This window comes from Mobula birostris, chromosome 3 (genome assembly GCF_030028105.1).
Source record: "Mobula birostris isolate sMobBir1 chromosome 3, sMobBir1.hap1, whole genome shotgun sequence".
Taxonomy (NCBI): Eukaryota; Metazoa; Chordata; class Chondrichthyes; order Myliobatiformes; family Myliobatidae; genus Mobula; species Mobula birostris.
Genome location: NC_092372.1, coordinates 97,341,419 through 97,354,982, shown reverse-complemented (window position 1 = coordinate 97,354,982; position 13,564 = coordinate 97,341,419). Strand labels below are relative to the sequence as shown.

The following is a 13,564-nucleotide window of genomic DNA, read 5'->3' as shown; positions in this document are numbered from 1 at the left end:
GAAACCAGTCATACAGGAGAAATTCAAACCACACAGGGAAGGAGAATGTTCCTGCTATTAGCACGTTATTAAAGGGGTATCCCTGCCACTTACAGGATAGGAACAGTTCAGTTTGTCTTTTAATCTTCTGGTTAGCTGCATGTTTATTGTGCCACCCTTTAAACACTGTAATAAGGGAGTGTATTTTGCGTGTCTAGCTTTTGGAAAAGACACCAGTAATGAATATTCAAAGGGCTTCTGTTAGTAATTGAGTAAGTTTACCTAACCGTATTCCAAATGTTTTTTTTATTTCAAAATATACTTTATTCAAAAATAAATATATACAATAAACCATTCAATAACTTTTCATCCTTTATATACGTTTCCATTATAGTCAGTACATATCCGTATTTATAGCCACCCACGTGGCAATCCAGTAGTTCAGCTTAGCATATCATTGTTGAGGGGTATATTCCCCGCCCCCCGACCCCTCCCACTCCCACGGGCGGAGAAACCTATACTGTGGTCCTTCCCCACCGGGCCCTTGCGGTGGCTGCACCGAGTTTCACGGATGTTGGTCTCCGTGTGCGTCCCCGGGAACACCCGTAGATCAGAGAGTCCTCTGTTATGCTGCTGCTGGGGATAAAACGTGACACTAGCCCGTCCATCCTCCTCCACACCCTCTTTGCGAACTGGCAGTGTGCAAAGAGGTATTCCAAATGTTAGGTGGATGATCATAACAATTCACACCATGGCTAATGATCTGTGGATACAAAGGCTGGTGTGGTGGCAGGTAGGAAAAGGGGAATCCTATCCCTGTTATGCCTGTGGGAGGATGGGGTGAGGGCAGATGTGTAGGATATGAGGGCAATGCGGTTGAGGGCAACGACAGTGGTGGAAAGGAAACCCCATTCTTTGAAGAAGGAGGACATCTCAGATGTCCCAGAATGCAAAGCCTCATCCTGCATAAATAAACAAAGTAAAATGCATAAATTAATTATTTTATGGTGCAGAATGTGACAGTTTGAACGCAGTGTAGCAGGGAGTTCAGGAGCCTGAAGACCTGACGGAAAAACTTTCCCACCTTGACCGTACTCGTTTTTATGCATCGAAGTCTCCTGCCTAATGCTAGAAAATCAAAGAGGGTGCTGGATGGATGGGTGGGATCCTTGATAATACTAAGGGCCCTGAGTACCCAGTGCTCCTGATAAATGTCCCCTATGGATGGTAGGGAGACCCCTATGATCCTCTCAGCCGTTCTCACAGTCCTTCATAGGGATTTCCGGTCTGATGCTTGGCTGCTCCCATACCAGGTGGAGATGCAGCTTGTCAGGATCTTTAAGGTAATTAGAAACTTACCTGGAGTAGCCATATACACAATGTGACTACAAGAGCAGCTCAAAAGCTAGGAATCATGCAGCAACTCATATCATAACTCCCCAAAACTAGTCAATCAACAAGGCTTAAATCAGGAATTCATGGAATTCTCTCCACTTACCTGGGTGAGTGCCATACAGGATACAGCAGCCCATCCACAGCTATTGTCTCATTTCACCACCAACACACAGGAACAGCAGTGTCTATCACCTCCAGGATGCTCTGCAGCAACTCATCAACACTTCTTCGACAGTACCTTCCAGATCCGTAACCCCTAGCAGTTACCAGGCCAAAGACAGCAAAAGCACCACCACCTGGACTTTAATTAAGCAATTAAATGTAGGCTCAGCCTGCAGAGTCTCGTTCTTTTCATTGATACAAGAGTTAGGTTAGGTGACGTTACAGTGCAGGAAGCTGGGCTGTGCTGATACCGTATACAGTTTGCAGACTGGAGTAGTGTGGGCTGAGGGTCAGGTTGGAGATGAGAGGAACATTATAAGAACCGTATATCATTGCCTTGGAAATTTTTGCCCACACTGGTCTACATGGCCTGAAGAAAGGCCTTCCCAATAATTCTCACTGCTACGAACATGAAGAGATGCAAGCATACCTGGTAATCTCCAGGTGGTTACTGCCACATGCCCAGGTCATGCACGTGTGGTCCCCGGTACGTGCATGATGGGAGTGTGCCATCATAAACACACATACCAAATCTCTAATGAATTACAGCCTATGGCGTTCTTTCCTCGTAACTGCATCAACATGTTGGGCCCAGGATAAATCTTCAGAGATTTAAAGAACTTTAAACCGCTCACCCTTTCCGCTGATGAGGACTGGTGTGTGTGTGTGTTCCCTCGACTTCCTGAGGGAGGTACAGAGGCCTGGGTTTTGAAGCTTGGTGATTAGTGGTGATGGGACAATGGTGTTGAATGCTGAGTGGTATCAACAAACGGGAGCCTGATGTACATTTTGCTGTTGTCCACGTGCTCCAAAGCTGAATGGAGAGCCAGTGAGACTGCACCCATGGTAGACCTATGGTAGGCAAACTTCAGCAGGTCCAGGTGCCTGCTCAGGCAGTGGTTAATTCCAGCCATGACCGACCCCTCAAATCACTTCAAATCAGTGATGGTTGTTAAGGCAGGTGAGAACATCAATGAGAGGTTGAAGATGTCTTTTAACACTCGGGCCACTTGGTCAGCACAGATTTTCATTACCTGGCCAGGTATACTATTGGGGTCTGACACCTTTCAAGTGTTCGGCTCTTCCAGGATGTTCTCAGCCTCCGAGACAGATCACAGGGTTGCGGGATGCTGCAGGGATTTGCACGGGTATAGTGTCATTCCCCCTCTCAGGTGTTGAACTCATCACTGCCAATTATGCTGCTAGGTTGTGCCTTATAGGAAGCAATGGCAAGCAAACCCTGCCCCAGCTGCCGTGCATCCAATGGTGTCTCCAACTTCACATTCGGTTGCCCTTTAGCTCTCACTTCTGTAAGTCATACCTGGATTTATTGTATGAATCTGGATTTCCAGTGTTGAGCACCACAGATCCAGTCCTCTCAGACTGAAAATCTACTGGTTCATCCAGAGTTGCGGGTTTGGGAAAATTCAGTATGATTTTGAAGGCACACGTTCACCCATGCTGGTCTTGATGGAGTTGATGATGGCTATGGCGTATTCATACAGATCCAATGATGAATCCCTGAAAATGGTCCCGTCTACCGATTCCAAAAAAAAAATTCCTGGAAATGCTTCTCCGCTCCCCTTGACCAGACCTTTGTGGTCCTCAGTACTGGTACAACAGTCCCTAGGCTCTACCTGTACTGTGGTTGCACAACAACAAGTTTCGTGTCATATAAGACAGAGGTAATAAACCTGATTCTGTTTCTCATTCCTTCTGACTTTCAGTCTCCCTTTCTTCTCTCTTTTATACTTTTTCTCTCCCCATCTCTCTCCCTGTCCCCGTCTTTGCTGCTCATTTCTCATTTATGCCTCATCTCTTAACATTAGCTAGGCCACTAATGCCTTTAAGGCCTTAAAATAATCAGGGCCACTTTATTTTTCTCATATATTCTTGTGCCAACAAATTATTTTTGTGTGCTATCTTGGGCACACTTGCCAGCCTTGCTCCAGTGTAATTTATCCAAGTTAAAAACCTACTGAAGGCAAGAGTTTAGGTCACTGGAACTGTGAGGTGTTTCCACCGTCTCCCACACCACTCTGCCACAAACACAGTCATCACAGGAATTGTTTAATTAACCTGAAGAACTTGATTAAGAATTTTCTCGATTTTTTTTCACTATCTTGGCAGGTTTTCTTTTCATTTTGTTTCATTTCTTCCTGGAGATTATGTTAGTAGTTGGGGAGTTTGTGTATTGTCATGAAGAAGGTATTGTAGATTTATGAAACAGTCTGAATAAATCAGTACATAAATTACTCTTACTCAATGCGGTGTCACTGAATTAGAAGCTTGTGACCTTGAGTCCCAATACAGAGACTTAAGCACAAAACTGTCAGCTTTCGACTCAGTGTAATCACAAATAAACTGCTTCAAGAACTCTGCAGACCTAACAGCATCTTGGGAGGCAAAGGGATGGCTAACTTTTTTGGGATTAAGACCCTGTTTAAGGACCGAGAGGGAAGATAACTAATATATAAAAGTGAAAAAGAGGGTGAGACAGCGACTGGGTAGTAGGTGGAAAAGGATGAGGCAAGGATGGTGGAAGGTAGTTGTAAATGGGGTAGAGGGAGAGTTAGGGCACAAGATGGTTAGTGATCGGTGGAAACATAAGGATGAGCTAGGGATGGTGGAAGGAGTGTTAGGACAGAGGATGGCTAGTGATCAGTGGAAACACAAGAAGAGGGAGAGAAAAAATGAACAAATCAAATGGGGAAGTGAAGGCAGATGAGTAGAGACAGGCTGGTAGGTGATAGGTGGAATCTAATTTTGGAGGGATATTGGGCAGGTGGGGAAGAGGAATGGCTATGGTGAACTAAGGGAGAAAAAGCCCAATTAGATAGGTATATGGGTGATTGGCAAATGGAACCAGGTTGAGTGAGGGGAGGAAGGGAGGGAGGGATGTGTTTAGGTAAGGTGGGAGGGGAATGGAAAAGATGAACAAAGGGAATGAGGTCTTATTTGTTCTGGCAGCAATAGGAATTGGGTTATCTGAAATTGGAGAATTCCATGTTCTTACCATTGGGTAGTAGACTACCAAGGGGAATGTGTGTTACTCTTCTTGTGGTTTGCATTTGGCCTCAACTTGGCAATGGAGAAGCTCGAGGAGAGACATGTTGGCATGTGAATGGGGAAGGTAACGTATAACTTGAGAATGGCTGTTGCAGGCAGAGTGCAGAAGCTCTTGAAATGGTCAACTAGTCTACACTGGGTCTTGCTAATGAAGAGGAAAGTGCATTGCAAGCACTGAATATAGTAGACCAGACTGGAGGAGGTTTCTGGGATGGTGGTGCGGGAGGAGATATCAAGATAAATGCTGCATGACCTATGGCTGCAGGGGGAAGTGACACAGGACAGGGAAAGGTGGGTAGAAAAGATAAGGAGACCAGGGACTCGCAGGGTGTGTGATCGCATGGAAAGCAGAAAGGATGCATGGTGGTGGAGTTGGTGGAGATGATATACTCTAGGATGATATGCTGGATGTAGTGTTTGATGGGCTGAAAGGTGAGGGGCAGGGTAACCCTGTTTCTGTTTTGTCTGGAATGGGGTGGGGGTGAGAGTAGTCATGCAGGAACGGAAGAAATGTATGGGACAGCTCTACGCACATTGGCATAGCAGAAGCTACATTTACTGAAGATGGAAGACATTTCAAAAGTCCATTGTAGTAATGTGGGAATGGCACACTGTTGTAAATGAACTCTTCTGCATGAGATTTTATACTATCTCTGCTATCTTACCTCTAGATTTAAAAAAAATCATGTGGCATCATTTTGGAGGGAAGTTATCCTGGATAATGACTACCTCATGATCAGCAGGAAGCAGTTCAGCCTATGGTCAGTGCTGTGTTGTATCACAACTGTGAAAAGATACAGTAGAAAGTATTTCAATCAGTATCAAGTGCCTGAGGTTGTGAAAGCCTCTTTTCATCTTTTCAATAAGAGTAGTGAGGCCAGCATCAGAACTGCTGATGAAATGTTCTGATGAAGAGTGGCAGAGCTGAAACTTTTGACTGATTCTCTTTCCGTGGATTCTGCCTGACCTGTTGACTATTTCCAGAACTTTCTGTTTGTAGTTCAGGTTCCTAGCATTTGCTGCTTCTGTTAGTTAGATTGTGGCAGATCTGCAATGCCTGTGCACATTATGGCTTCAAGTGCTGCTTGATGAAGACTGACGGTCAACTTCTACCAGGGAAATACAAAGTTCAAAGTAAATTTATTATCAAAGTATGTATGCCATATTTATTTATTTATTTATTGACCTGCGATGTGGAGTAGGCCTTTCGGCCCTTTGAACCATGCTGCCCAGAGAACCCGCAATTTAACCCAAACCTAATCATGGGACAATCTACAGTGACCAATTAACCTACCAACCAGTACGTCTTTGGACTGTCGGAGGAAACCAGAGCACCCAGACGAAACCGACGCGGTCACAGGATGAACGTTCAAACTCCTTACAGGCAGTGGTGGGAATTGAACCCGGGTTACCTGTACTCTAAATCGTTGTGTTAACCACTATACAACCTTGAGATTCATTTTCTTACAGGCACCCACAAGAAATACCACAGAATCCATGAAAAACCAGGTATAACAAAGGCCGACAAACAACGAATGTGCAAAAGAGGACAAATCATACAAATAATAAAAAATAATAATAAATAATACTGAGAATATATGCTGCTATGTTTCCAAAAGCGAGTCCACAGGCTGTGGGGTCAGTTGAGCTCTGAAGCAATTGAAGCCATCCACACTGGTCTAGGTTGGTTATACCACAAAGGGTGTAGGTCAACAGCTGTTCCTGAACCTGGTGCCATGGGACCCAAGATTCCTGAGTGTGCTGCCCAATGACAGGAGTGACAAGAGAGGGAAGATGTGCCAAATACAGATAGACAGGACAGGCTTAGCTGGAGGGCCTTGGCTGGCATGGAGAAGTCAGGCTGATTTGTTTCCTGCTCTTGGCCCTTGACACTTCCATCTGAATTGAAGACTCCTTCTCTTCTGGGGATGGCTGACCTCCGTCCACTTCAGGGTGCCATACCTGCATTGCTGAAAGTCAAGTTCAGCGAATCCTTCAGGAATTTGCAAAATCGGTAAATCGTTCAGATGATTGAAAAGTACAATTCTGTAAATGGAAATTGCAGGCTGCAGATTGCAGTGATTGTAGTTCAGAGAAGTATAGCCAGTGGAGTAGCTACCTGCAAAATGTTGCCGTAAATTGCCAGCAACATCTTGAAAGTAGCCTCCAATGGGTTTTGATCTCTGCTTTTCGTGTTTCATTGGGGGTCAACTTAATTTTAAACATCGTCAATATGGATTGATTGTATATTACTGGCTTAAAATAAGGCCAACAAATCAAATTTAGAATAAAGATGAGGCCACCCTCAGGGTGGAGGAGCAACACCTTATATTCTGTCCGGGTAGCCTCCAACCTGATGGCATGAATATTGACTTCTCTGGTGAACAATTCCACCCCCCCCCCCCCATCCTTTATTCCCCACTCTGACCTTTCACTTCTTCTCACCCGCCCATTACTCCCCCCCGGATCCCCTCCTCCTTCCCTTTCTCCTATTAACCACTCTCCTCTCCTATCAGATTCTTTCTTCTCCAATCTTGACTTTTCCCACCCACCTGACTTCACCTATCATCTTCCAGCTAGCCTCTCCCCCAGCCCCACCATTGTATTTTATTCAGCCCTGGTGAAGGGTCTCGGCCCAACACATCAACTATTTACTCTTTTCCATAGATGCAGCCTGACCTACTGAGTTCCACCAGCACTTTTGTGTGTGTAGCTTTAGAAGAAACTGGCCAGGTTTATCAGCAATGTGTTATGTGTTTAAAAGGACACTACTCTTCATATTATCAGCCATTTATCATTAGACCATCTGCTTTCATTTGGCAACAACATCCCTCACCTTACCCTGGAGCTGAAAAAACGCTGTTCTTGCTCTGAGGAACTACTGCCACAGTGCCTTACTAAACATACAAAGGGTGCCAGCTCCAGTCACAGATCATGCTTCCCTGTTAATCATTTATCTACCCAAGATTACACTATTGTTTACTGCTTAATAGCTGAGAGAGTGGGCTGGCCTTACATTGGCTGCTTAATGTCTGTCCTAAGAAATAAGTTAATGAAGAAGAAAACAAATACAGTACAATAGTTTTCATGGATGTTTGCTTACAAGACCCTCCCCTCCACCCTCCCCCTCACCTCTTCCCCTCAACCCTCCCACTCTCCTCTTCCCTCCACTCTTCCCCATCCCCCTTCTCTCCACTCTTCCCCTATCCCCTTTCCCTCCACTCTTCCCCTATCCCCCTTCCCTCCACTCTTCCCCTATCCCCCTTCCCTCTCCTCTTCCCTCCCCCTTCCTTCTCCCCTCCCACATGCCCCTTCTCCACCTCCCCTCCCTTCCTCCCCTCCCTGTCCCCTCTCCTCTACCCCTCACCCTACCCCTCTGCTGTCCCCCCACCTCACTCCCCACCCCCTCTCCTCTCCCCCTCCCCTTCTCCCCTCCCCTTCTCCCCTCCCCTTCTCCCCCTCCCCTTCTCCCTCTCTCCCCCTCCCTCCCCCTCCCTCAGCCCCTCTCCTCACGTCCCCCTCCCCTCTGTCTTCTCCCATCTCCCCTCCCTCTCCCTCTCCTCTCTCTCTCCCCTCTGCCTTCCCCCTCCCCCTCTCACCCATCCCCCTCTCACCCATCCCCCTCTCACGCCTTCCCCCCTCCCATCCCTCCTCACCCCTCCACTTCTCCTCTCACACCTTTCCTCCCCCTCCCCTCTCTGCTCTCCCCTCCCCTTCTCCCCCACTCCCCTTCTCCATCTACCCTCCCTTCTCCATCTACCCTCCCCTTCACCGCCTCGCCCTCCCTTTCTTCCCCTCATCCCTCTCCTCCCCTCCCCCTCCATCCCCTCCCCCTCCCCCTCTCACACCTTTCTTCCCCCTCCCCTCCCTCCTCTCTGCTCTTCCCCTCCTCTTCTCCCCCACTCCCCTTCTCCATCTCCCCTCCCCTTCACCGTCTCGTCCTCCCTTTCTTCCCCTCACCCCTCTCCCCTCCCCCTCTCCTCCCCTCTCCTCCCCTCCCCTTCATCCTCTCCCCTCCCCTCCATCCTCTCCCCTCCCCTCCATCCTCTCCCCTCCCCCTCTCCCCTCCCCCTCTCCCTCTCCCTCCTGCCTTTCTCCCTCCCCTTCCCTCTCACCTCCCCTTCTCACCCTCCCCCTCTCACACCTTTCCTCCCCCTCCCCTCCCTCCCCTCTGCTATCCCATCCCCTCCCCCACTCCCCTTCTCCAACTCTCCTCCCCTTCACCGCCTCGCCCTCCCTTTCTTCCCCTCACCCCTCTCCTCCCCCTCCCCTCTCCTCCCCCTCCCCTCCCCTCTCCTCCCCTCCCTCTCTCGTCCCCTTAATCCTCTCCCCTCCCCCTCCACCTCCCCTCCCCTCCACCTCTCCACCCCCTCTCCTCACCCCTCCCCTCCTTCTCCCCTCCCTCTCCTTCTCCCCTCCCCCTCCCTCTCCCCCTCCCTCTCCCTCTCCCTCTCCCTCTCCCTCTCCCCCTCCCTCTCCCCCTCCCCCTCCCCCTCCCTCTCCCCCTCCCTCTCCCCCTCCCTCTCCCTCTCCCCTCCCTCTCCCCCTCCCTCTCTCCCTCCCCTCCCTCTCTCCCCTCCCCCTCTCCCCTCTCCCTCTCCCCTCTCCCTCTCCCCCTCCCCTCCCCACCCCCTCCCCCTCCTCTCCTCCTCTACCCTCTCCCCTCCTATCCCCTCCCCTTCTCCCTCTTCCCCCTCTCTCCCTCTCTTCCTCTCTCTCTCCCTCCCCCTCTCTCCCTCTTCCCCTCTCTCTCCCTCTCCCTCTCTCTCTCCCTTTCCCTCTCTCTCTCCCTTTCCCTCTCTCTCCCCCTTTCTCTCTGTTCCTCTCTCTTTCCCCCTCCCTCTCCTCCCCCTCTCCCTCTCTCCTTTCTCTCTCTGTCTCTCTCTCTCTCTCTCTCTCTCTCTCTCCCCCTCCCTCCCTCCCCCCTCCCTTCTCTTAGATTGGCACTACCTAAGAATGTCAAAGAGATCATTAACTGCCTGCTGGAAAGCTACCGCATGTGACTGCGGTTGAAAGTCAGTTCTCCTTCTGACTGAATGTTTTCTGCCTCAGTCTCACTGCTGGAGGCAGTAAGTAACGCGGACAGAGCACAGAGCTGGAAGTCTTTCTCAGACAGCCGTTCCTCTCAAAGATGTCAGGCAGAACAGCGAGCGCGCACTGATAAGACTTTCATGCTCGCCTTTGATGACTAGTTGCTTGTGAACCTTCACCATTTCGTTTTTTCTGCCTTTTGGGCTTGATAATAATCACAGTGGCTTCTAGCTTGAACAATAGTAAATGTGGACACCGTGTGCAAAACAGACAAAATTAGACACTTTGCAATGCCTGAGAATGAGAATATTATATTTTGTACGACTAATGCTTTGACATATCCCACTTTCCTTCCAAAAACTACTTACAGGAAAATTAAGCGATGCTTTAGCTTCAGAAAAGGTAAGTTTTGCTGAGCCACGATCCAGATTTCAGTTGTTTAAAAACACTGAGGTCTGTCAGTCTGTTTGTTTGTATCGTATCAGCTGCAATTCAATGTTTCTAAGGGTTTAAAATTCTTTACACGAAAAGATGGGTTATCTTTTAAAATAGTTTTCCTGTGTCTAATTGTAGTAAACTTACAGGTAGATCAGATTGGAGAATTAATCACAGGTTAGTTATTTAGATTCAGCAATTAACTTCCCCTTGCAGTTTGTTACATGCCTTTTACATATGATCACATGGACACATACTTTGTATGATGAAGATTTTATAAACAAGAAAAATGAAGCAATGTCTTTAAGTAGGTGTTGACTCTGAAGGCCTGGTGCTGTTTGATCATTTAACAAATGATTGAAATGATTATATTCCCTGATTAGTTGACACTGCTGCATAGCTTGTTCAGATATAAACTACAACGTGGAATAATCTCACTTTGTGATTGACAGGTATCTTTGGCCAGCGGCTTGAGGAGACGGTCCGATATGAACGACGGTATGGCACGCGCTTGGCCCCGACACTTGTGGAGCAGTGCGCAGACTTCATCCGCCAGAGAGGACTGAAGGAGGAAGGTCTTTTCCGGCTACCTGGTCAGGCTAATCTGGTGAAGGAATTGCAAGAAGCCTTTGACTGTGGCGAGAAGCCATTGTTTGACAGGTAAAGCTTCCGGCAACCTTTTGTAGATGTGGTACCTAATATCTTCTGGACACTTGGTTTGCCCTCCAACTTTCCTTTTCTTCCTTGAACATTATAGCCTCAAGTTCATGACTATGTCACTTAGAACTCCTTATTTTGAACACTTCAGTAAGCTCCTGCCTTGTCAAAGTAGCAACAGGGCTTTAGTCAAAGTCACTAAATATGTTCCGTGTTACTGTAAAGAAACACTCAGAACACGCTGGAGGAACTCAGCAGGTCGGGCAGCATCCATGGAAATGATCAGTCAACATTTCGGGCTGGAACCTTTCGTCAGGACTGAAGAGGGAAGGGGCAGAGGTCCTATAAAGAAGGTGGGGAGAGGGTGGAAGGAGAAGGCTGGTAGGTATCAGGTGAAAAACCAGTAAGGGGAAAGATAAAGGGGTGGGGGAGGGGAAGCAGGGAGGTGATCTGTTCTACTTTTCTTAGAATATCTTCAAGCTTTGATGTGTCTGACCATGTCATCTTTCTCCAGTCCTTATTCATCATCAGCCATTCACCCCCTCAGTCCCACTTCCCAACCTCCAACTTCCAATCACCTCTGCTGGCTGCAGCCCCTGGTTAGTCGTCCCTCCAGTCCAGGCACTAATCTTGTTATGGACTTGCATTACATGTTCTCTGTGATCAAAGCGTCTCACTTAGCACTCAGATATTGGCTTACCTTGTATTACTTCAAAGCACTGTTGTAATGAAACTATCTGTATGGATGGTATGCAATGCAAGTTTTATGACATAGACATAGAAAATAGGTGCAGCAGTAGGCCATTCGGCCCTTCGAGCTTGCACCGCCATTTATTATGATCATGGCTGATCATCCAACTTAGAACCCCGCCCCAGCCTTCCCTCCATACCCCCTGATCCCCGTAGCCACAAGGGCCATATCTAACTCCCTCTTAAATATAGCCAATGAACTGGCCTCAACTGTTTCCTGTGGCAGAGAATTCCACAGATTCACCACTCTCTGTGTGAAGAAGTTTTTCCTAATCTCGGTCCTAAAAGGCTTCCACTTTGATACATATGACAATAATAAACTAATTTACCCAAATTTACCCTTTCTCATTGACAATATCAATTTTTCCTTCTGGAAAAACAAATCTCTCCCCTCCCCCTCCCCTATTCTTCTATTCCCACTCTGGCCTTCTACCTCTTCTCACCTCTAATTTGATTCCTCCTTCTTTCCTTTCTCCTATGGTCCGCTCTGCTGTCCTATCAGATTACTTCCTCTCCAGCCCTTTACCTTTCCTACCCCCCGACTTCACCTATCACCTTCCACCTAGCCTCCTTCCCCTCCCCCCACCTTTTTATTCTGGCACCTTCTCCCTTCCTTTCCAGTCCTGACAAAGGGTCTCGGCCCGAAACAGAGATTGTTTACTCACTTCCATAGATTCTGCCTGACCTGTTGAGTTCCTCCAGCATTTTGTGTGAATTGCAATTTTATAGGATTGCTGTCTTTATAAACACATTATTGAAATTTAATAATTTGATTTTATGAAAGATTGAGGAAGATAAAAATATTGTATATCTTTTTAAAATATTTATTATCCATATTATGCGCTACAATATTTTTCTTGTGTACCATAATATTTTGCTAAACATATTCATTGTAAACAGAATGACTACTAAAATACGTAAATACTTGAGTGAACTTTCGAAACTCAATCATTGTGGTGAACAAGGCCTCTGTGTTGTTCTAAAGGAGACTGCAAATGAAGTATTGATGCTAATTTCCCATTAGAGCAGACCTGAACACTCTATGGGCTAATAGGATTTTGAACCAATCAGCAAGGCATTCAATCCTCGCTCTTATAAGTATTTACTAATCTCCAAGCCTCAGTAAAGCATTTGATATAGAAAATGCATGAAAAGGGCTTCAGATTGATTTGATGAACAGGCAGGATCAGTTTGAGAATACTGTTTCCCCTGTTATCAATCTTATTGTTAATCATTCATAAAACATCTTATTCCAACAGTGAAATACTATTTAACTATATGTTTAAAAACCATAACAGCTTGCTGAAAGTTCCTTGCGAAAAAAATGATACTACAGTATTTCAGCAAGATTTCTTTTTTAAATTGACCTTTACTAAATGAATTTTGAGGCGTAACTTGAAAATGAGAACACTGCTGTCTGTGTTTGGCAACATTGAAACATTGGCTTTAAGGCACTGCAGGGAATGAAGATACAAAGAAAACCTACAGCACAATACAGGCCCTTCGGCCCACAATGCTGTCCGGAGCATGTACTTACTTTAGAAATTACCTAGGGTTACCTACAGCCCTCTATTTTTCAAAGCTCCATGCACCCATCCAGGAGTCTCTTAAAAGACCCTATCGTATCCCCCTCCACCACCATCGCTGGCAGCCCATTCCACACACTCACCACTCTCTGCGTAAAAAAAACCTTACTCCTGATATCTCCACTGTACCTACTTTCAAGCAGCTTAAAACTGTACCCTCTTGTGTTAGCCATGAGTCAGTCTAATTAAAAAATGGATAGCAGTTAAGAGAAAGGAAATGAGGGAGGGTAGTGTAAATATACAGGGAAGTTTGGTGGTAAATGAGAATGTTTCAGTATTCATGACAGGATGGTTGACAAAAGTAAATGAACAATACAATTTAAGAAAACAATAATGCCTTGAGAATATGGTTTTGATTTTTTGTATTGCATACTCCACTGGAATCTGATTAATTTTACTTTAATAAATTATATTGTGATGAACCACATACTATAATACAGTACATAACTGAAATGTTAATGAAAATTATGCAGGGAGATTTAATGCTTAAACTGTAAAAT

The 13,564-nt window shown here is 46.4% G+C and overlaps 1 protein-coding gene across 5 annotated transcripts in view; it reads left to right on the top strand.

Annotated features, from left to right (window-relative positions):
• arhgap24 (Rho GTPase activating protein 24) overlaps window positions 1-13,564 on the top strand; it is a 471,388-nt gene that overhangs the window by 411,499 nt on the left and 46,325 nt on the right. For 4 of the 5 annotated variants that reach the window (XM_072253124.1, XM_072253125.1, XM_072253126.1 and 1 more), the window contains one exon: window positions 10,524-10,731. In XM_072253124.1, the coding sequence (XP_072109225.1) occupies window positions 10,524-10,731 (208 nt within the window). Of the gene's footprint in view, window positions 1-9,619; window positions 10,039-10,523; window positions 10,732-13,564 lie in introns of those variants that run through there. The other variant, XM_072253128.1, reaches the window with a different exon arrangement.